The 25,466-nt window shown below is 38.8% G+C and overlaps 1 protein-coding gene across 1 annotated transcript in view; it reads left to right on the top strand.

The window, feature by feature from the left end:
• Positions 1-25,466, top strand: part of cul3b (cullin 3b) — a 109,898-nt gene that overhangs the window by 10,955 nt on the left and 73,477 nt on the right. Inside the window, exon 2 of the mRNA XM_072255463.1 lies at positions 20,714-20,911. Within this exon, the coding sequence (XP_072111564.1) occupies positions 20,714-20,911 (198 nt within the window). The remainder of the gene's footprint in view (positions 1-20,713; positions 20,912-25,466) is intronic.

Below are 25,466 nucleotides of genomic sequence, written 5' to 3' on the forward strand. Positions count from 1 at the left end.
GACAAACCTGGGTAATTTTCAGCTTACAGTAAGTAGGTGTCAGTGTTGTAAATGTGGCACAGCTTGGACAGGGATACAGCTTAATCTGGGGCACAGGTTTTAAATACTTCTAAGAGGATGGAGGTGTTTTTGGAACCTCTTTGTACTAGTTATTTAGTTCTGCACCCTCCATGCTGTGGTATAGCAGGATTGCAGAACTTTAATCTACTGTATCCTGCTAAGATTGTAAATCTCTGTGGGTTATGTGATGTTCTGCATTTTATTTTGAATCTGAATTTCAACATTGAACTTTATAGTACCTTGAATAATTATAGCAAAAGTATTCAAAATCATTGTTTATGATGTAAAAGCATAGTGGTGTTCTTTTTGCATCAGACATTTGAAGCATCAGCGACTTGGAGCACACTTGAATTGAAAAGTAGTGGTATAGAATGGAATATATTCAGGCATATTCTACTGGCAGTTATCTGTTGGTTATTGTAAAACGGTTGGTACTCCAGCATTATTCATTCATGCTTTCATTTAAGGAGATTTGGAATTCAGTGGTGGTGCCAATTATGTTGGGGTCCCCCAAAACTACATTGAGGCATTGTCTCTCACATGCCAGTCATTTGCATGTAGTGCAATATCTGAGACTCCATTCATTTGAATAGGGACACTAGGTTAGGAATAGGAGGAAAACATCTTTTGCAATTATTTTTCTCTGATATTATTTCTATGTCCATTTGTATTTTCAATTTCTTTAATTCTTGAATGTTTGTTTTTATTATTAACTTTTAATAATTTTATCCCTATGTCAAAGATTTGAAAATTGTTACAGTGCACAACAGTTTTGTCAGAGGCATAGCTGTAATCCCAGGATTGTCCTTTATGAAAGACTAGACTTTACTCCAATTCTGGAAGTCCAATGAGATCAGTTTTCGTTATCTGACCTGGGGAAAGGCAGGGACCATGAACAACGGGTCAGATTCAGGAAGATCTTGTCTTAGCTGCAGGCAGAATTTACATGACATTTGTAGAAAGAAATGCCTTTGATCAGCAGTGTGAAATGATCAGTATAGGATTCACCGGCCATGAATTTTTGCATTGTAGCTGATAACACGGTTCTAGTTTGGTGTTGGCAAAAAGACAAATTACTGTCTTTGACTTCAGCATGCACCTGAAATTATGTTTCATGTAAACAGTCTTGCTTTCGTGGATCAATATTTATAATACTGAAGTCCACTTGGTCACTTTATTAGGTACAGTTGTACGCCAGCTCGTTAATGCAGGTATCTAATCAGCCACTTAAGTGGCAGCAATTAAGTTCATAAAAGCATTCAGGAGTTGTCCAGAGGTTCAGCTGTTCAGACTAAACATCAGAATGAGGAAGGAATGTGATCTAAGTTACTTTGACTGTGATGTAATTGTTGGTGCCAGATGGGGTGGTTTGAGTATCTCAGAAACAGCTGATCTAGGACTTTCAAGTGTAACAGTTTCTAGAGTTTACAGAGAATGGTGCAAGAAACAAAACATCTAGTGAGTACCAATTACAGTAAAACTCCAGTAATCCACCTTTTGATTTATTTTTTCCAGAAATCCCAATAATCAGCACCTGGCTCATCTTGTTTTGGTTTCTCTATTCCCCTTGCACTCACAGGGGCCATCGCATACAGCTCTTCCTTTTATATTTACCTTGGAGTCATGTGTTTGTGCTACTTTTCAATAAGTTCCAGGAGCCAGGCTGCCATGCTCTTTATGAACTTGCCTGGTTCACTGGAAAGTACATCATGCTACTGTGTAAGGTATTAACAGAGGTGAATTAAAATGCATTGTTGTATTAACAGGAGTATTATTTAATAGGTTAGAAAATCTGCTAGTCCAGCACCACCAAATTCTTAAGTGTTTTACTGTAGAGATTTCAAGGAATCAAGATTGAGCAGAATCCTCCCAGTGGAAGACTAAATTGTATGCTGTCTGTCTCAAAGTCTGTGACTACAATGTGGTCTGCTCTCAAATTTCCAAATAATCTTTTGTGCAGAACCTTTATTTAAAAGCCTCCTTAAAACAGACAAAATCCATTGATATTGCTGGCACTTTAAGTTCTTGCGTCCTCCCTATTCATAAACATAAGTTTTCATCTAACATTTTCTACTTCATTAACAATGGTAGATGCAGCAAGGCTAACAGTACTCATGCTCTTTTATGAGTCTTTCTAAATGTATTTACAAAGGTATTTTCCTGTACTATTGATACTACACATAGGAGTTTTTTTCCCCCAGGTTCTCTATCATTTGCCAGTTTTGTTGTTTTGTTTGTTACTTTTGATCATTTTAATCTGTATTTTTTACTCTCCTTGCATTTGTTCAAACCTTGTTGATTCTTTTTTAAGATAGACAGTGCTGATGATATGAACATTTAGTATAGAACTCTAATTTACTCTGAACCCTGTGGTGTGTTGATCAATTTCAAAGTCCATTTCAGAGTTGACCACGTTATTGGGATGCAGTTCCTTAAGTTCCAACTGCATAAGAGTGGCATCTTTCCTTCCTGAAGGGTGCAAATGAAGGTGATGAACAGTCACAACAATCTGACATTAATACTGTGCTCTGGATGTGGTAAGGATCAACAAGTACTTGGGGTGCACCTAGATGACAGACTCGAGTGGAGCCCCAACACAGAGACTATGTACAAGAAGATCCAGAGACACCTGTACTTCCTGAGGAGACTGAGGTTCTTCGGAGTATGCAGGCTTCTCCATCATATGTTCTACCAGTCTGTTGTTGCCAGTACGATCATCTATTTGGTGGTGTGCTGGGACAATGGTACCAACAGGCTCACTGATTAAAAAGGCTGGCTCTTGTAGGAGTCAAGCTGGACACACTGGAGACTGTGGTAGAACAAAAGGACCCCATGGAAAATTGTGTCAATTCTGGACAATGTTTCTCACCCTCTGCGTGCCACCTTGGCTGAACAGAGAAGCACTTTTAGTAATGGACTAAGACAACTGTGCTGCTCCAAAGAGCGCTATATGAGGTCATTCTTGTCCTTGGCCATTAGGTTCAAGAATGAGTCTACCTATAGCCAGGGAAGTGATGACACTCTTTTATTTTTTATTTCTTCTCTTCTAATATTTGTATATCCATGCACTTGTAATGCTACTATGACACTGTAATTTCCTTTGGGATCAATAAAATATCTATCTATCTTAACTCCAGGTTTAATTACTTGAATGTAAATTCTCCAGCTGCCATGGTGGGACTAAAAATTCTCTATGTTGGTTGTGCAAGTTCTTGGATGTTATGTTGTCTCTTGTGCAAAACATCCATTGGTAATTTCTTTGGGAGTATTTTTGGATATGTTTTGGGCTCATCAAATGTAAAAGCTTAAAAATCCATATATCATTCAAAAATGAAAATTTTTACAAATGTGATTAACCAAACGCATAAGTACAAATAAAATATTGTAATTTTGCTGCAGTTTCAAAGTTCAAAGCAACTTTATTATCAAAGTACATATATGTCACCATATACTACCTTGAGATTGTGGGCATTCACAGTAGATACAACGAAATATAATCAATGAAAAATTACACAAAACAAGATGGGCAAACAATCAATATACAAAAGACATTGTGCGAATACAGAAATAAACTAACTATAATAAGTAACAAATAATATTGAGAACATGAGTCGTAGTGTCCTGAAAGTGAGTCCATAGATTGTGGACACGAGGAAATCTGCAGATGCTGGAAATTCAAGCAACACACATCAAAGTTACTGGTGAACACGGCAGGCCAGACAGCATCTCTAGGAAGAGGTACAGTTGACGTTTTGGGCCGAGACCCTTCGACAGGACGAAGGGTCTCGGCCTGAAACGTCGACTGTACCTCTTCCTAGAGATGCTGCCTGGCCTGCTGCGTTCACCAGCAACTTTGATGTGTGTTCCATAGATTGTGGAATCTGTTCAGTGTCAAGGTGAGTGAAGTTATCCTTCTAGATTCTAAATCATGGATGCACAGTCTCCTTTGAAATTGATGGGGTTTGGTATTCCGGAGTCTGATTAGGTACAGGATCAGAATTGTAATTTCACCAGGACATTGATGGAACAAACTATTAAATGAGCCTTTGGAATCTGCCTGTAAGGTTTCAGGCATCCATGTTCACAGTGCATACAGTGAATTACATTTAAAAGACTACTGGTGCAATCCACCCCACTATTTATAATTGGATGTTTTGCATGTTTTGCAAAACTGCATGTTTTGTTTCAATCAGATTTCAATTTGAATTCTATTTAACTTTAGGTGATTGACATGCTAAGAGCTTATTACTTTGACAATGGTATGATTTAATTTGCATCATGTGGCATTATCCATATCTACCTGGTCTTGTTAATTCTCTCATCATCTCTTAATTCCATTTAAACCATCATTCAGCTATAGTGTAAGTCGAGATACTGGCTTTTGGAAAGATAGATACTTTATTAATCCCAAAGAAAATTACAGTGTCACAGTAGCATTACAAGTGCAGATATGTAAATATTAGAAGAGAAGAAGAAAGAATAAAAATTAAGTTGCACAACAGTCTAACAGGAGGGTGTCATTACTTCCCTGGCTATATGTGGACTTATTATAGAGCCTAATGGCAGAGGGTAAGAATGTCCTCATAGTGTTCTTGGAGCAGTGCAGTTGTTTTAGTCTATTACTAAAAGTGCTCCTCTGTTCAGCCAAGGTGGCACGCACCTATGTTGATGCTATTGCCCCAGCACACCACAGCAAAGAAGATTGTACTGAAGGCACCAGACTGGTAGAACATGTGAAGGAGAGGCCTGCATACTCCAAAGGATTTCAGTCTACTCAGAAAGTAGAGGCGACTCTCGTCCTCCTTCTACCCAGCCTTTGTGTTAGCGCTCCACTCAAATCTGTCATCCAGGTGCACCCCAAGTACTTGTAGGTCGTCACCACATCCACATTGTCACTATCAATAGTAATAGGGAGCAGTGCAGGCTTAGTCTTCCTGAAGTCCATCACCATCTCCTTTGTCTTACTAATGTTGAGCTGCAGTTGATTCAGCTTGCACCATATGACAAAGTCCTCCACTAGGGCCCTGTATTCATCCTCCTGTCCTCCCTTTATACACTAAATATTACTGAATCATCAGAGAATTCCTGCAGATGACATACCTCAGTGTTGTATTTAAAGTCTGAGGTATACAGGGTAAAGAGAATGTGAGGCCCCACCCAGTGCTGATGTCAACTTTAGGAAAAATGGAATGAGATAGTCAATTAGGAAATAACAAGACACGGATAAGGGCTTTATTAAAATGTGAAGTAAGAGCTAGGAGTTTTCAAAGTGTTAACAGGCAATGTTAAGAGTGTAGATATGCAGTTGTTAGATCATGTATGAGATCCTTGCATTATTGAACAGGTCAAATATCCATGCAGAAGTGCAGTACTGTGCAAAGTCTTGGGCACATCTGTTTTTTAAAAAAAAAAATCTGTAAAGTGATGCTTTCAAAAATTATAAAATGAAAAATTTCTAAATATCAAAAAAACACTTTGTGAAGAGCAGTTTAAAAAAAAAACTAAATCAAATCAATATTCAGTGTGAGCGCCCTTTGCCTTTAAACTGCATCAATTCCGTTAAGTACCCTTTTGCTCAGTTTTATAATAAATTCGGCTGGCAGACTATTCCAAGCATCTTGGAGAACTTGCCATAGTTTTTCTGTAAACATTGTCTGTCTCACTTGCTATTGTCTCTCCAGGTAATCCCAGGCAGCCTTGATGTTGAGGTCATGGCTTTGTGGAGGCCATAATTTGTTGCAGAACTCTTGTTCTTTTCACTGAAGATAGTTCTCTATGACTTTGGCTGTCTGTTTAGGGTCATAGTCCTGCTGCAGAATGCGGTTGGGACTGATCAGATGTTTCCCTGATGGTATTGTGTGATGGATTAGAATCCGCTTGTACCTTTCTACAGTGAGGATCCTATTTAATTCTGACCAGATCACCAACTCCATTTGCAGAAATGCAACCCCAAACTTGCAGGGAATCTCCACTATTCTTCACTGTTGGCTGCAGTTAATCATCCATGTAGCATTCTAGCCCTACAGACAAACCGACTCCTGTTTGAGCCAAAATTTTCAAATTTTGACTTGCCAGTCCAGACAACGTGCTGCCATTGTTTGACACTCCAGTCCTTGTTTTTGTGCGTAGGTGAGTCTCTTAGCTTTGTTTCCACTTTGGAGGAAAGGCTTTTTGGCAGCTGTTCTTCGATGAAGACCCCTTCTGACAAGACTTCTTCAGACAGTAGAGTGGTATATTTGTGTTCCAGTGGTTTCTGAGAGTTCAGAGCTGATATCCATGCTTGACTTCTTCCAGTTGACAAGGGAGATTAGTTTGCATCTCTCATCAGTTTCCATGGCTGACCACTGTGCTTCTAGTCCTCAACTTTGCCTGTTTCTTTGTGCTTCTTCAGAAGAGCTTGGATAGCACAACTAGAAACTCCTGTCTGCCATGAAATTTCTGCTTGGATGCAGGTACGCACCTTGTGTCTTGTTGCTATGCTTGCTTTTGCCATGGTTTAAGAGTTGATGATTTGAAGGTTAAACTGTCACATATGCCACACTGTCATCTTTTAGTTTTGTTGTCCTTCGCCTAGTTTGGTTCCTTCTACACCCGTTTCTGTTTCAGTTCCTCAGTTTAGTTCATTCAACTCATTATGTCATTCATGGTTAGCATCCTGTTTGTTACTATTGTTTAATCATGGACTGGTCTGTGTGCCTATAAAGTCATCAAGTTTTTATTTGAGAAGAGGTCTATTACTTGGTGTGTTACTTTCTTTTAACAAGATATTTAAAAAAATCTCTAACATGTAAGTACTTGGAAAATGAATGGAAATCTAAAATTTGCTCTTTTCTACTGACACACTAATGTAGAAGACAAAAATAAAGATCTGAAACAAAATTTATGAAAAATCTAGGGTGCCTAAGTCTGCACAATACCGTCACTCTTTGAATTTTGTTCCTTATTTCATCAATCATTGGCAGTTTCTATGGGGCTATTTCAAGGAGTCTTCATCTCATATTCTCTATTGCTTATTTATTTTTGTTTTTGTGTTTACACAGTTTGTTGTCTTTTGCACATTGGTTGTTTGTCCATCCTGTTGGATGTGGTCTTTCATTGCTTCTATTATGTGTGTTGTGTTTACTGGGAATGCCTGCAAGAAAATGAATCTCTAGATTGTATGTGGTGACATATACCTACTTTGATAATAAAAGTACTTTGAACTTTGACAAAGTTATATGAAATTTAGGTTGTAGTCCTATTCCATTTTGGATTGGTACCAGAGGGCGAGAGTCATTGATAAGTTAAAAGATTTTTAAGTGAACTGAAGAAAATAGTTTATCTGGCTTGTTGATGTTCAGTTGAAGAAAAATTTGGCTTGTTCAATTTGGAGCACTGGACAAATAGTTTGAGCCTCTAAGTTGAAGTATAGACATTGTGTAGGTAGGAAGTGGTTCTAAAATAGAGATAAAATCCATAAAAACTTCCTTGTCAGACCCCAGACAGAGCAGTATCTGAGTGAGGTGGAAAGTCCTTGTATGTTTCATTCTTGATTCATTCATTCCTTTTGTCTTGAAGACTTCATTGTTTGTTACGCCATTCATTTCAACCGTTGAAGGTGATTAATTGCAGGATATTTAAAACTTAAAAATTAAAAGTAAAATTGATCAAATTACTCTTGAACATCATGCTTCAGTTTTTGGCATATTAAAACTGGCATTTTAGTCAACTGCTCTGGTCACTATATTTCTGCAGAATTGAGCAATTATCCATTGTTCAGTGGTGCAGGCTGCGTTGCTAGTGAATGAGTCTTTTTTTACTTTGGAGGGTTATCAGTATTGAGCACTTTCTGACCAAATGTTATTGCTATGTGGAATTCTTGCTTTGCAGTTTCACGGAATTAGGCTTTGCTGTTGAATTTTGGTGTCACTTATATTTTATTAAAGCAAGCCATTTATCTAATACAATATATTTTTTGATTTGTCAATGATTTTCTTTTCATGTGTCTTAAAATGTTAGGTAGTTTAATTATGTGGAAGTCTAAATGCTGCCTGGTAAAATGTTAGTTGCTTTGACAAAGCTGCTACAGTCACTGACTCTTGTGTAGAATCTCTGAACTAAGGAGGTAACGAAAGCTCAGCAACATTGGTAATTTTGCAGTTGTGTATGGGCCTGACCAAGTAAGGATAACACATTTTCTTCTGTGATGGACATTAGTGAATAAAATGAGTTTTTTTTTACCACAATCCTGTAGTTTTGATGGTAACTGTTACTGGGACGAGCGTTTTACTTTAAAATTCCAGAACTTGTTTAATATACGCAAATTTAAATTTTACTGCCATGATGGCGTTTGAACTTAGTTGGATCAAAGGTCTAGTGCTCTGGCTACTTAGTCATGTAACTTAACCATCCTATATGTGCTCTGTACTATCAGTGAATTTTCATAACATTTCAGATTTTGGAATTAAATAAACTAATATTTGAAAAACAGGTGAAAGTGCTTCAAAGACATTGCATTTTTAAAATTGCACAAAGATCTCTTGAAATTTAGTCTTTGCTGGGGCACAAAATACAGACCTGAGGTACTTTACATGCTTGTAGATATCTTGTATGCAATAGGCAGGCACTGAGTTTATCTTTTCTCAGCTCGAAGGATTTTTATTGGTTTGGTTATAGCTGAGTATACTTTTTCTGCTTGGCACACATGGTCATAGAGGAATACAGCACAGAAATAGGCCCTTCAGCCCATCTAATCCATGCTGAAACCATTTAAACTGCTTGCTCCTGTCAACCTGCACTGGGGCCATAGCCCTTTATATCCTGACTATCCATGTACCTATCCAAACCTCTCTCAAACATTAAATAATTGTGCTTGTTTCTGGGAATAGAATGTGTTGAAATGTTTGTAAGATAATGATGAGGTCTTGCATAGACTCGAGGCTCCGGACTCTAATCTGCAGTTGGAAGGGTAGGTCAGAAGAGCGCTGCCTATGAATTGGCTCAAACCTCTGAAATCTGTCAAGACTATGCTTCTAGAGATATATAAAAAAATACTTCAAATATCCATCTAAAGTCATTACCACGAACTTTTTAAATACCTTTATTCTCCACAAACATTAAATTTCCATTTGGATGAATGTTCGATAATTCTTGCATAACATCCGCCTTTAAGTTCCTTGTGTGAATGCTAATGAACTGTAAGTCCACGATACTGGACTTGTGCAAAAACGGTTGCTGGAGCATAGTGACAAATTTGCTGGTAAAATCTTTTGCTTGAGATTTTGGTGTGCAAATATATGTGCACATGTCCTACACTTACTGGAATTTACTTGCATCTTCTGCTAGCCACCTCTTTTCCAAAGAAAACAACTGTGGCTTATGTAATCTACTGACATGGTTACAATTTTCTAATCCCCTCTACACCTTGGTGAAATATGTAATCATGTATTTCATGTTAACCCTGATGCCAGACCTGCTCTTTTGCCTCCTACGTTCCCACCTTCCACCCGAGTGCACAGCCATTTAGATGCATTATTGCCGTATTAATATATCGCATTACAGTTTGCATTATTTCCTATACATGAGAAACCAAATATAGGTCATCTCTGCCTTGTCAGCAGGATTACCCAGAGCTTCCTGTTTCCTATCATTTTAATTCTCATTCCACCAACACTCTTGCCTTCTGTCTTTGGCCACAGTCAATTCTGATGGAATTAATTGAAAGCTTGGAACAGCAGCCTTTTAATCTGGCTTTGCATAAATTAGGTTTTGGAGATTAAAACTGAATTCAACAGTTTCAAGCCTTTCCAGATTTATACCTTACATTTCTGGTGTGTTTTCTCCTGGAATTTTTTTCGTTCCTCCTTTATATACACTTCAGGAGATCTTATTACCACCCGTTTTCAGTAAGTGGCATTGCCATCACTACATCACTAAGTGGTCATCTCAAACTTGTTTTATCCCAGTTGTGATCATGAACCTAAAACAGGAATTGATTTTCCATCTTTGACAACTAGAGGTGCTTAGAGCTTTCCATACTTGCTATTTCACATTTCCAGTATTTGCAGCATTGTGGTTTTGGAAAAACTGCTATAATTTTTCCATCGTTATAAAAACTGTCTTTTATTATGAAGTTTCTTAATAAGAAGTTGCGCTGTTTGTCACGATCTTGAATAAATCTATTGGTTTTGTATTTCAAGGATGTTAATACATTTTGCAAGTTCACTCTGCCATTGTTAATTTCTCAAGGAGCATTACAACAGTTTTCAAATACAGGTAATTTAAGTCTCCTCATCTGAGATTTTACTCTCAAACTGCTTTCTCATTCCATGCCTATTTTTGAAACATTAAATTATCATTTTTTGCATTACTTAATACTAGTTATTACATTAATCCAGTGTAAATGTCCAATGCTTGAACTTAGGAATTGATAAGTGATGTAATCGTCACTTGAAGCTTAAAAAAGTGAATTTCTGGGGTGACCTGAAAACATAATGCCTTGAAAATGTACTTAAAAAGATCAAAGTAAATTTATTAGTGAAGTATATATATGTCACAATATATAACCCTAAGATTCATTTTCTTGTGATAAATCCATAACAGAATAAATAAAGTACTGCACCAACTTGGACTTCCAACCAGTGTACAAAAGACAGCAAACTTTAAGTACAGAAAGAAAGAATAATAAATAAGCAATAGATATCAAAGACAGATGAATAATTCTTGAAAGTGAGGCTATAGGTGTGGGAACATTTCACTGATGGGGTAAGTGAAGTTGAGTGAAGTTATCCTCTTTGGTTCTTTAACTCTTGCTGAACCTGGTGGTGCAAGTAGTGAGGTGCTTCTACCACCTTCCTGATGGTAACAGTGCGAAGAGAGCATGTCCTGGGTGGTGGGGTCCCTGATGATGGATGCTGCTTTCCTGTGACAGTGCTTCATTAGGATGTGCTGAATGGTGGGGAGGGCTTTATCTGTGATGGACTAGGTCACTACTTTTTGTTGGATTTTCCATTCAAGGCCATTGGTGTTTCCATACCAGGGTGTGATGAATCCAATAAACACACTTTCTACTACACATCTATAAGAAGTTTGTCAAAGTCATGTCAAATCTTCACAAACTCTGAAGGAAATAGAGGTGTTGCCGTACTTCCTTTATAATTGCGCTTGTGTGCTGGGTCTGACAGGTCACTTGAAGTTATAACACCAAGGAATTTAAAGTTGCTGACCCTCTCCACCTCTGGTTCCCTGATGAGGACTGGCTCACGGACCTTTGGTTTCCTCCTCCCGAAGTCAGTAATCAGTTCCTTGGTCTTGCTGACATTGAGTAAGAAGTTGTTATGGTAGCACTCAGATTTTCAGTCTCTCTCCTGTATGCTGATTTGTCACCACCTTTGATTTCGGCGTGCAACAGTGATGTCATCGGCAAACTTGAATATGGCATTGGAGCTGTGCTTAGCCGCACAGTCATAAGTGTAAAGTGAATAGAGCGGGGGCTAATCACACAACCTTGTGTTGCACCTGTGCTGATGGAGATTGTATAGGAGATGTTGCCAATCTGAACTGACTGGGGTCTGCAAGTGAGGAAATCAAGGATCCAATTGCACAAGAAGGTCTTGAGGCCAAGGTCTTCAAGCTTATTGATTAGTTTTGAGTGGATGATGATGTTGAATGCTGAGCTGTAATCAAGAAAGAGCATCCTGATGAATGCATCTTTGGTGTCCAGATGTTCTAGGATTGAGTGAAGAGCCAATGAGATGGCATCTGCTGTGGACCTGTTACTCTAGTAGGCAAATTAGAGTGGATCCAGGTTACTTCTTGGACAGGAATTTTGTTTCCTCACCAACCTCACCAACTTATACTGTGGGGATAAGTGCTACTGGACAACAGTCATTGATCCAGGTTATCTTGGGCATCACTATAACTGAAGCCTGTTTGAAGCAGGTGGTTAAATATCTCAGTGAACACTCCAGCCAGTTGATCAAGTACTAAAGACCTGTGCTGATCAATTGGCTGGAGTGTTCATGAGATGATTAACCTCTCGCTTCAACAGTCTCAGGTTCCACCCGCTTTAAGCAGGTTTCAATTATACTGATGCCTAAGAAGAACATGGTAACCTGCCTCAGCAACTATCGTCTATAAGACCATAAGATATTGAGATATCGGAGCAGAAGTAGGCCATTCAGCCTATCGAGCCTGCTCCACCATTCAATCATGGATTGATCCAATTCTTCCAGTCATCTCCACTCCCCTGCCTCCTCCCCATACCCTTTGATGCCCTGGCTAATCAAGAACGCATCTATCTCTGCCTTAAATGCACCCAAAGACTTGTCCTCCACAGCCACTCATGGCAACAAATTCCACAGATTTACCACCCTCTGGCTAAAGGATCTAAAGCATCTCTGTTCTAAATGGATGTCCTTCAATCCTGAAGTCTTATAGCACTTTACATCAGGGATTCTTAACCTGGGGTCCATGGGCCCCTTAGTTAATGGTAAGGCTCATTGGAACGAAAACAGTTGGGAACTGCTGACTTGCATTCACAGTGATGAAGTGTTTTGAGAGGTTGGTGATGAAACATATCAACTCCTGTCTAGAAGTGACTTGGATCCATTCCAATTTGCCTACCGAAGCAACGGGTCCACAGTAGATGCCATCTTATTGGTTCTTCATTCAACCGTGGAAATCTGAACAGCAAAGATGCATACGTCAGGATGTTCTTTATCGACTACAGCTTGGTATTCAATACAATCATTCCCTCAAAACTAATCAATAAGCTTCAAGACCCTAGCCTCAATTCAATCTCCATAACTATTTTCACATTTTACTCTCTCATTTTCTAAATTTAATATATTGATCTAGGATTTTTTTGAGCTAATCTACAAAACATTGTGCATCATGTCAAATCAAAAGAAATTCCAAAACCTGTCAACAATTTACTAAAAATCAAAAACCAAAAATGGAGTCTATAAAAGTATTCGTTCCCTTTGTAATTACTGTGCTCATTTTCAGGTCCAATGCTGTATATTTCCTTATCAACTCACCCAATTTGTTGATGTAGAAAATCGGAAGATCATCTTTTTAAATAAATTCATCAAGATAAATAACCTACAGAAAATGGTGGAGGAATTCAGCAGGCCAGGAAGCATCTATGGAAAAGAGTACAGTTGACATTTCGTGCCGAGACCCTTCGGCAGGACCCCTCCCTCCAAAAAAGTCCAACAGTATGATGATTGAGGACACACAGTCCTCTTTTATTGTCATTTAGTAATGCATGCATTAAGAAATGATACAATGTTCCTCCAGTGTGATATCACAGAAACACGACAGACCAAGACTGAAAAACTGACAAAAACCACATAATTATAACATATAGTTACAACAGTGCAAGCAATACCATAACTTAATGAAGAACAGGCCATGAGCACGGTAAAAAAAGTTCAAAGTCTCTTGAAAGTCTCATGACCTCATGCAGACGGTAGAAGGAAGAAAACGCTTCCTGCCATGAGCCTTCCAGCACTCTAAACTTGCCAATGCAGCATCCTGGAATCACCCGACCACAGTTCGACTCTGAGTCGTCCGAAAATTTCGAGCCTCCGACACCGAGCACCATCTCTGCCAAGCACTTCGACCCCGGCAATGGGCAAAGCCAAGGATTTGGGGCCTACCTGCCGGAGATTCTGGATTGCGTAGTAGCAGCGGCAGCGAATGGGGCATTTCAGAAGTTTCTCCAGATGTTCCTCCGTGCTTCTCACGTCTGTCTCCATTAAATCAGAATTGTGCACGGCCCCCTATTTAACAAATACGATATTTCACCGGAGAGGCCGCGCGTGCAGCGTCATGCTGCCATCTTCTCCTCCCGCCATACAAGTATGGTAGATTTTCAACAGACCAAACCAAAATGTAGACAAAAGAACATTCAAGGCAAGTCAGGGAAATGATAATAGAGAAATGTAAATCTGGGAAAGGGTACATGGCCATCTCAAAGGCATTGAACATACCTCTGAGCTCAGTGTAGTCCATCTTGTGAAAAAGTGGAAAAATATGAAGGCACAGCCACACTGCCTGGGTCAGGCCATCCCTCTAAACTTGGTCACCAGAGAAGAATGACACTTGTAAGAGGCTGCTGAGTGAGCTGCGGTAGTCAGTGGCTGTGATTGGAGGTGAAGTTTATGGTCCACAATTTCTAAGACTTTGCACAAAAAGGGTATTTATGGAAGAGTGGCAAGGAAGAAGCCCTGGCTAGAAAAAAAGCATACTTGCCCGTAAATAATTTGCAAAACGTCACTTAGAAGATACTGTAAAGATATGGAAGAAGGTCTTGTGGTTGGATGAAAATAAAGTGGAACTTTTTGGTCTCAACACTAAGCAGTACTTGTGGCACAGATCTAATACTGCATATCAGTTATATAACACCATCCCTCTGGTAAAGCTTGGTAGAGATAGCATCATGCTTGGATGATGCTTTTTCTGCAACAGGGAATGGAAATCTGGTCAGGATTAATTGAAAGATGAATACTACTAAATGCAGAAAGATCCTGGATAAAAACCTGCTAGCCTCTGCCAGAAAGCTTAAAATAGGGAGGAAGTTTGTCTTTCAGCAGGGCAACGTCCCAAGGCACTCTGTCAGAGCAATCATGAAGTGGCTTCAAATGAAAAATATTTATGCCCTTGAGTGGCCCAGTCAGAGTCCTGACCTTAACCCAATCGACCATCTCTGGCAAGACCTCAAGATTACTGTCCACTGCTGCTCCCCAACTAATCTAGCTTGGGCAATTTTACAGGAAGGAATGGGCTAATCTTGCTGCATCATGTTGTGCAAAGCTCATAGAGACTTAACCCAAAAGACTACTTGCTGTAATAGCTGCAAGAGATGGTTCAGCTAAGTACTGAGCATAGGGGAATGAATACTTTTGAACTGCTGACATTTCAGTTTTGAATTTTTAGTTTTTCATGCTTTACAATTTTCTGTTTTTTGGGGGGCTCTACTGTGGTGGGGGAAGCATGTGATTCACAAATAAAAATTCTCATTTGAATAGATCAAAATCCCTGGTTGTAATACTAATATATGTGAACAAAAGGTTGGGGGCTGAATACTTTTACAAGGCACTGTACTTGATTTGTTCATATTCTTTGGAAATAGATTCTGCCTCTTTACTGGTCCTGTGTGTGTGTATATATACTGTTAAGTGAACAGTGGGTAAGGATGCTGATTTCATTGCTGTTTAGACTAAAGACCTGAAATGTGTTTGCTCAATCATTTGAGAAGGTGAAATAAGATGCTAATTTCTGATTGCGTTTGCTATTTTGCTCTTCGAGAATTTCCATGAATGATTAAATAGCCTTTGTTTTTTTTTTAAGTATGATGCTAGAAGTATGAAGGAAAGTTATTGCAAATATTTATTAGATGCACAATTATTGACAGTTTCAGAGTCTGAGGCTGGAAGTGTGGCATGCAAGATATAACTTCAACCCCTTTGTGTTATAATTTCCCAGTTTTAAATTGCATCCTAGTTTACTGGCTAATTAGTTTGACACTCGTTTGAAACAGACCATTATAAATTGTGAATATGATTAAGAAATGAGGGAAGATGTCAAATATCATTTTTGCCAAATGTAATGATTAATACTTAAATGTGAAAACTGTCCCAAGTTTCCACTGTAACTATTATTTTGAATTATTGTTTTGATATTACTTAGATATTCATTTACTAGGGAGATGAAGAAAATGAAATTCTGCAGTGGGGGGGGGGGAGTTAGAATTGATCTGTAAGGTAGAAAGATGTAGGGTAGAAAAGTTTTGCACATGAATGAGTATTTCAGAAATGTGTGACAATGTTAACTTCTGAAGTTTTAGAAACTGAAAAACTGGTTTGTCTTGTATGCATAATGACAAACATCGTAGAATGAAACTTTAAATTTTTAGGCAAAAGCTGGGATTTAAATATGTGGATCAATCAGTCAGAAGAGGTAAAACATGGAGTGAGGAATTTTAGAGAGATAGCTTCATTATTTTGCCATAAACAATGCTTGGAAATTTGATATTCAATCAGGTGCGAAATCATTATTTCAGTACCCACAGCACAGGTGGAAGCTATGCTTGTCTAATTCAGAACTCCTAACAAGCCTAAGTACATCATTGTGCAACTGGGTCTTGGATTTCCTTACCAACACACCTCAGATAATCAGGGTGCACAACCTCTCTTCCCATCATTCTGTATATGGGTGCCTCTGGGGGCTGTGTGCTGAGCTCAACACTGTACACTCTGCTCATGCATTACTGCATGTCAAACACATGAGTAGTCACATTGCCAAGTTTACTGATGACACAACAATGGTAGAGCTCATCAACAACGATGAGATGGCGTAGAGAGGATGTGGAAGAGCTTCAGACCTAGTGTCAGGTAACTAGTCTCTTTCTAAATGTCTACAAGACAAAGGAGGTGGTTATGGACTTCAAGAGGACTCAACCCCTTTTTACATCGGTGGCAAAGAAGTAGAAAGTGTGAGCAGTTTCAAACTCTTAGGTGTGCATAACTCCTGCAAACTCTCATGATCCCAGAACCCATTTTACGTATTCAGGAAAGCTCATCAACACTTCTACTTTCTGAGGAGGACAGAGAGCTGGACTATGAACATCTTTACGTGCATCCTTCAACAAATCAAAATCAGGTTTAATATCACTGCAATATGTTGTAAAATTTGTTTTACAGCAGCAGTACATTGCAATGCATAATAATAAAAAAACTATGCAGATTATAACTCTGAAATTTGTCTTCTCAAGATGGCCATAAAATGCAGAAAAATCATGGAAGTCGTTGAGGCACCTCTCCCACATGAAAAAGAAACAAAACTCGTAAATCCCAACCCCCCGCAAAAAACCTAACAGATCGCCCACCTGGACGTGGCAGCTAAAATATCAAACTCCTAACCCCCAAGCTCCCCTCGTGCAAAAAAAATAGTGACAGTAACATCAAACACCCAACCCCCCTCAGTCACCCAAAAAAAGGAACATATGGCCCACCCCAATCGGCAACAAGAAAGAAAACAGAAAAGCTGAAGGAGACCAATATAAACTACAGTCCATGCTGATAATCACATCTGGGAAATTCAAAAACACCCTCCATCAGCATCAAGAAGAGCAACAACTGGAACTCACTCCTGCAGGGCCTTAACCCGACACGACCTTCTGTGGGGAGTGACCTCTGACCTGACACAGTTTCCCATAGGGAATGATCTCTAACCCGAACTGTTAAGAACAACCCGGCCTCCGCATTTGCCTTGATATTTCAATCTCCGCTTCAATTGGCAAGAAATGTGATTGATCATGGCCCCGAACCCAGATTCTGGTCTTGTGTTCCGTACAGATTGTGCTCGTGGTCCTCTCCTGGAATTTCTTGGCAAACATCAGAGCCCTAGATCACTTACTTGATTGAATGCCAAGCTGTAAGTCACAGGCTCCAACAGTATCTGAAACACAATTAAGATTTTTTTAAAAAAGTAAAAGGTGTAGAAAAGGTGAAATAGTTGACTATCTGGATGATGTCGCCTGAGGAATCATTGTTCACTGGCACCCTTGTGACTGAAAGTAGTGTAAAAGGAACAAAAAAAGAGTGTTAGTGTACATGGGTTCATTGTCCATTTCAGAAATCTGGCAGAAGGGGAAAAAGCTATTCCTGAAACATTGTGTGTGTCTTCAGGCTCTTGTACCTTCTCCTTAATAGTATTAATGAGAAGAGGGCATCTCCTCAGTGATTGGGTCCTAAATGGTTGATGCCACCTTTTTGAGGCATCGTTTTTTGAAAATGTCCTTAATGCCGAGGAGTCTAGTGCCTATGATGCGCAATAAGAGCATCTTAACATGTTGCATCACTGCATGGTACTGAAACTACATTGCAGTGGATAGGAAGGCTAAACTGTCCAGCATAACAACAGCACCAGCTTGCCCTCCATCAAGGACATGTATAGAAAGGTGCCAGAAAAGGCCAGTAAAATCATGAAGGATCCTACCTACCTGCTCATGGATTGTTCCTCCCATTCTCATCAAGGAGGCCGCTATGCTGTAGGATCCATGCCAGGACCACCAGAATCAAAAACAGTTACTTTCCCCAAGCAATAAAGCTGACCAACGCCTCCCCCCATTAACCCACGCCTCCAACCCCCACCCCACCTCCACTCCTTTATCATTTCCTGTCAGTCATCTGATGCACAGCCAGTCCTGTGTCCAGCGTCACTTTATGTACGTACAATTAATCTGTGTATATAAGCTATTTTGTGTATATTTATTGTTTTTTATTGTTGTGTTCTTTTTTGTTTTTGTGCTGCATTGGATCTAGAGTAACAATTATTTAATTTTCCTTTACACTTGTGTACTGGGAATGACATTAATTGTTAAACAATCCTGAACTATTCTCACTGTACACACTTGCATCTCCCACTCTTTCAGGCAGATGCAAAAATTTGTTTAAAGTTATAAGTCTCTTCATCAACCACCACTATCTTGTATACTGAAAGTTTTCAAGTCATGCAGATAAAATTTTTGGTTCAGTGCACCATTTATTTTTCAATTTAGTCTGGAGTAGTAATGTGAAAATATTTGTTGTGAATTAATAAAGGATTTCTTTGTTATAAAGGGCATACCGCAAGGATTCTTCTTTGTCAGCTTTGTCCAGATTCTACCATCAACCACACTTTCCCTCCCACTTCAGCATTTTGGTGCGACACATTCATTTGTGACTCGGTGGTCTGCCCTACTTGTCTCCAGCCACTCCCTATTATGGAATTTTCCTACATAGGAGATGCCAGTTACGCCCTTTTTTTTTTAACCCTTTTTTTCCTCTCTGCATATCCTGAAAACCAAACAAGGAGGTGATTCACTTGTGTGTTCACAATATGGCCTCTTTTACTTTGAAGAAATGAAACACTGGACTTCTGTATTGTAAACACCAGCATTCAGTCACCAGGGATGACTCATTTTCCAATTGCCTGCCATGTTTTAATTCTCCATCCTTTTCCCATTCTGACCTATTGACATGAACTTGAAGAATTGCATCTTGTCTTTTTTGGATCCACATGAGCAAGGCTGCAACTTGCTCAATGTCCAAATTTGCAATGTAAGGAAACTCACTTTCTCTGTCCGAATCAGAGGTAGCCATTCAACTGTAAATCATCCATTTGTGATATCGTCTTAGTTTGTCTCTCCCTGTTTACACAGGAGGAGGAAAAACAGCTTTTACTTTCTTTGGTTTGTATTTTCACCCTCTGTCATCAGCTTTTCTTCCAATTTTTATTCCCTCTGACTGCCCTGTTTACCTAAATGACTGGATGATTTTAACATTTTATTCCCCCATACCAGTCTTGGCTTTGCCATATGAGAGGGATTGCCATATATCCCATATCTTGTCTTGAACGTGTGACTAACTTGCAATGTCTTTCCAAGTTCTGGGCAAAGGATCTTTCAGCATGAAGCATTAAATATTTTTCTTTCCATGGATGCTGCCTAACCTGTTGAGTAATTTAGCACATTGTTTTTCATATTTTTAATATTAGCTTTATTTTCATTTTCCTTCAACATTAATTTTGGCCAAATTGTTAAGATTTGTTATCAAGCCAACTGACTGAATATTATAGATAGCAAATGCTATATTAACTTCATAAATTTTTAAATGGCTAGAACATTTCTGTTTTTACTTGCATTTTTTACGGAAATACAAAATTTCAAATCACCATGTTATTGAGTAAATTATCTTTATGTGGTTCAATAAGCAACGTGATTAAGCAAAACTGTGGTATATGAAGTTTCATTTGACAGAATAAGCAGTTATCAATTTTAGATCAAAGACAATTTAGAATACTTTCTTCCTGCTTAGAGATTAAGCTTCAGCTCCCAACTGGGTTACCTCTTTTGGCTCATTGGACACCTGAATATGTGTACAATATGGGGAGAACAGTGTGGGTACATAAGAATAACTGATAGTTTAATCCTTTAAGCATTTTGCAACTTGATGGCAAAAGGTAAACTTAATGAGGAATGATCTGATTAAGCTATTGAAAATTACAAAATTGGGTTCATTATAGATTTTGTTCTGAAGAATTCTGAAGATGTGTGCCTTTGACTCTCAGATATTGTTCAGTAAGTTTTCTGTGCAACTCTCTGGAATGCTCTGTTATATTAGAGGCTATAAAATTGCAAGCTTTTTGATGTTTAATGTATTTGTGAGTTTTGAACTGATTAAACAAATAGACTTCATGTATTGTGCTATAGTCTGGGATGTTGCAGTAGATGTCTGCATGTGATTCTGTAATTTGTTCACCTATCATTGTTGGTGGTTGAATTTTAGACATTTTGCACAGTCTACTAATAACATCAAATTTTAATGTATTCTCGAGCTTAATTGTTTTTACTCAATATGAAAAATTCTCTTCTAGTGATGTATTCTATATCTTCAAGAAAACTACCAAAATATGCTGGTAAACTGCTAATGACAATTCCACTATTCTCTTTGCACTGCCAACACACCACCACCATCACCCCACCACTCTAGTAATGGTGAATGATCCCTGACTAGTAGAAAAGTCTTCAAAATAAGTCATTTTTTTCTATTTTGCTCAATTTTTGGAAATAAGCATTATCTGAGAGATTTTTGAAATTAGTAACTTTATGTATTCTTTTTTACAGATGACTATGGACGAAAAGTATGTAAATAGTATCTGGGATCTATTGAAGAATGCCATTCAAGAGATTCAGCGCAAAAATAATAGTGGGCTCAGCTTTGAAGAACTCTATAGGAATGCATATACAATGGTATTGCATAAACATGGTGAGAAATTATATACTGGACTAAGAGAAGTTGTAACTGAACATCTGATCAATAAGGTACGTGTGTCAGGTATTTGAAGAGGGGAAAAAATGAGCAATTTAGGTAAACAAAGGCGTGGGTATTGTGTAAAGGTTGAGTTCACTGTAGATAATATTGTATGAACAGTACTGTCCATAAATTAAGAATAATTTTACAGTGTACATTATATTATGTCTTGGATGTAATGTTGAGTTACTTCAGGCTGATTTTGATACTATCTTTGAAGCATTTCCATTGCTCTTCAAGGACTTGCTGAGCGTCCTTCAATGGGGAGTAAAGGATCTGTTTGAAGAGACACGAGTTAAGCATCTGAATAACATGACCTATCTGTTGGAGTTGCTGTTGCTTTATCGTGGTGGACCTGCTGTTCATGTTGGCCTCCTCCAGTATATAGTGCAGCTGTCCTTCCAGCTGATCCTCAAAATCTTTCACAAGGTTCCTTGGTGGTATTGTTCCAGGGCTTTCAGGTGTTTATTGTAGGTGGTCCACGATTCAGCTCCATACAGTAGGGTAGAAAAGGTGACTGCTTTATACACCAGAAGGTTAGGACATGTAGGTCACAGTCTTCAAAGACTCTCTTCTTTAACCTTGCATAGGCTACACTAACACCACTCAGGTGGTGGTCGATCTCTGAGTCGATCTCTGCTTTTGAGGAGAGAATGCTGCCAACTTGGGGAAAGTCATCAACATTTTCAAGAGTGATATTGTCAACTTTTATGAAGGGCTGGATAAATTGCTGGTTGGGTGGTAGGTGATAAAAGGACCTGAGCCTTTTTTGTATTCAAAGCAAGTCCCAGAGCCCTATATGCAATGACAAAAGCATTAAGGATACATTGGAAGTTTTCTCCAGAAAAACCTGTTGTCCATTCTATGCATGATTGGAATTCCCTATGACTGGTCTTGGCCATGAGGTGAAGAATGGCAGCAATAGGATGGATACAATGATACAGCTCTATTTGACCACTGTCCTGACATTGAAGGGTTCTGAATTAGCACCACTATTGCTGATTACTGTGGCTAACATGCCATGATGCAGTAGCCTCAATATTCATAAGTACTTGTCAAGACAGCCATGTCCTGATATATGCCAGAGAGTTTGACAGTCTACTGCATCAAATGCCTTTGTCAATTCCATGAACATTAAGTACAAAGGTTGCTTTTATTCACGACGTTTTTTTCTGTAATTGGCGTGTTGTGAAAATCATGTCGTGCTGGGAAGACATTGCACTCAATAGATGCACCTGGAGGAAATCTGTTCAAGAGGGAGCTTGCTTCATGAGAATGACCTCCACTGTGTCGCAGAGAACAAGTAGCAGCTGCGAAAGGAGAGACTGAATAACCAAGAGACCTAACCACAGCCACCAAATACTCGTGTATACCAAATATATACCGTACCGTGTATACTCCATACCAAATATGCAGTTTATTTGCATGGATGTCCTTACTAATCACAAACATATGGATGATCTCTACAAGTTATTCTCCTGCTTTCTTAGCAGCTGCAAGGTCCTTTTTGAATATAATCATGACTTGGGCCTTTTTGTAAATATGAGGACATTTTAATGTTAATTTATGCTGTTATTCTCAGACTTCATTAAAAAAACAAGTCAAATTAACGTTGGGTGCTAATCCTTTCTTGGCCAAGTCAAAAGCAATGGGATCAAGTATTCATTGTGAAATTGAATTACTGTGCTCTTGCTTACTTTGTAGCAAATACCAGGAAGAATCTTCTGTTTCAACAGTTGATTTGTACAGATACAGATTACAAGTTACTAAGTTTGCTGGTCTTGTTGGCAATATGCTTATGTTAACTTGGTCTTGAATCAGTAATACAACAAGGAGCATTGAAGTTGAAGCATATAATTCACAGTTAGTCTACCTATCTTAGATTACATAGTGCATTGGAAACACCTAACAAATTTGTTTTAGTAATTAAAATTCCAGGAAACGAAAATAGAAGCAGTAGTACTTCCATCGCCACCTTCTCTGCACTGGTCCCATCATCAAATCTCATCAGTTTCTATCTTGCGTGTACTTGGTTATTAATTCTTTACAACTTTCTTAGATACAGCAGCGAATTGCAAATATTCACCACAAGGATTTTCATCTCATCTGTTTTAAAGGCAAACACCTTATTTTGAGACTCTGAACCATGGTTCTAGAATCCCAGAGTGGAAAACACAAATTCCACATCTCTCTCATCAAGCCCTGCAAGATTCTTGAACATGAGACTACCTCGTATTCATATGTTTCTGAGAATATTGGTTTGGTCTGCTTAAACTACTATAACAAATTGACCAACCCAGAAAACAACATGGCAAACTTTCAGTACACACCTTCCAATCCCAAACATATCCTTCCTTGATTTGGGAGACCACATGTTTAGATGGTATTCTAGAAGCTACCACATATAGAGTTCTACACAATTGGCACTCTGGTTCTCAAATTTTTTTTGCAATGAAAGCAACTATACAATTTGCCTTTCTAATTGCTTGTTAACCTGAACATTAACTTTGAGTGATATCTGTACAAGGGCACCCAGGTCCCTCTGAGTGCCAACATCATTCAGTCTCCCGCTATTTATGAAAGAAATTCTGCCTTTTTTCTTTTCTAGCAAAGTGGATGGCCTCACACTTTTCAACATCATATTCATTTTGCAATGTCCTTGCCTATTCAGTTAGCTAAATCCTTCTGAAACCCCTCTGCACTCTTTTTAGAGCCCACAGTACCACCTAAGTTTGTGCCATTTGGATACATTTCACCTGATGCCCATGTCCAGATTATTGATATAGATTGTGTAGAACTTTCCCCCTTGGAAATTTTCATGATTTTTTGTTTTACAACATTGAATCACAGTGGATTTAATCTGTTTTTTTTTGACACTGACCAACAGAAAAAGACTATTTCTTGTCAAAGTAAAAACAGATCTCAACAAGGTGATGTAATTACAAATAAAACACAAAATAATTGATTGCTTAAGTATTCACCTCCTTTAATATGACACACCAAATCATCACTAGTGCAGCCAATTGGTTTTAGAAGTCACATATTTAGTTAAATGGAGATCAAGCAGTGTGCAGTCTTAAGTGTGTGAATTGATTGTAGTAAAATATACCTGTATCTGGAAGGTCCATCTGTTGGTGAGTCAGTATCCTGGCAAAAACTACACCATGAAGACAAAAGAACACTCCAGGCCACTAACTGAAAAGATTATTGAAAAGCAAGTCAGGAAATGGATACAAGACAATTTCCAACTCACTGAATATCCCTTGGAGTAGTTAAGTCAATCATCAAGAAATGGAAAGAATATGGCACAGCTGCAAATCTACCCAGAACAGGGCATCCTCAAAATCTGAGTGACTGTGCAAGAAGAAGACTGGTGAGGGAGGCCACTAAGAGACCTATGATAACTGTGGAGGAATTACAAACTGCAGTGGCTGAGATGGGAGAAATTGTGCATACAGCAACTTGCCCTGGTGCAGTTGAATGGAGGGTGGCAAAGAGAAAGCCACTGATGGGAGTGAAAACTGCTCACATGAAATCTTGGCTAGAGCTTGCCAGAAGGCACGTGGGAGACGCTGAAGTCAGCTTCAAGAAGGTTCTATGGTCTGATGAAACAAAAATTGAGCTTTTTGGTCATCGTACTAAATGTTATGTTTGGTGTAAGCCAAACACTGCACATCAAAAACACACCATCCCTACCGAGAAGCATGGTGGTGGCTGCATCATGCTGTGGGGATGCTTCACTGCAGCAGGCCTTGGAAGGCTTGTGAAGGTAGAGGGAAACCTGATACAGACAGCAATGAGAACTGTGACTTGGGAGAAAAAAAATTGTTTTCCAGCAAGACGATGACCTCAAGCATAAAGCCAAAGCTACACAGGACTAGTTTTAAAAAAAAAACAAAGTTAATGTCCTGGCGTGGCCAAGTCAGAGTCCAGACCTCCATCCAACTGAGAATTTGTGGCTGAACTTGAAAAGGGCTGTTCATGCATGATCCCCATGCAATCTGATAGAGCTTGAGCAGTTTTGTAGAGAAGAATGGGGAAAAAATTGCAGTGTCCAGAGGTGCAAAGCTGATCGAGACCTATCCACAAAGACTCAATGTAGTATTTGCTGCCAAAGGTGCATCTACTAAATATCGACTTGAAGGAGGTGAGTAAGGAACACTCACAACACGCTGGAGGAACTCAGCAATTTGGGCAGCATCCGTGGAAATGACCGGTCTATGTTTCAGGCCGGAACGTTGACTGATAGTTTCCACGGATGCTGCCTGACCTGTTCAGTTCCTCCAGCGGGTTGTGCAGAATATTTTGTGTTAAGGAGGTGAGTAATTATGCAGTCAATTATTGTTTAATAATTGTAATAAATTTAGATCCATTTGTAGACATCTGTTTTCACTTTGACATAAAAGAATCTTTCTCTGTTGAGCAATGTTAAAAAGAGCCAAATTAAGTCGCAAACTAGCCAATAATATAAAGCAGGACATAATAAGTTTTTTCAGTTATATAAAGAATAAAAGGGAAGTGAGAGTTGATACTGGACCACAGGAAAATGATGCTGGTGAGGTAGTA

This window comes from Mobula birostris, chromosome 4 (genome assembly GCF_030028105.1).
Source record: "Mobula birostris isolate sMobBir1 chromosome 4, sMobBir1.hap1, whole genome shotgun sequence".
Classification (NCBI taxonomy): Eukaryota; Metazoa; Chordata; class Chondrichthyes; order Myliobatiformes; family Myliobatidae; genus Mobula; species Mobula birostris.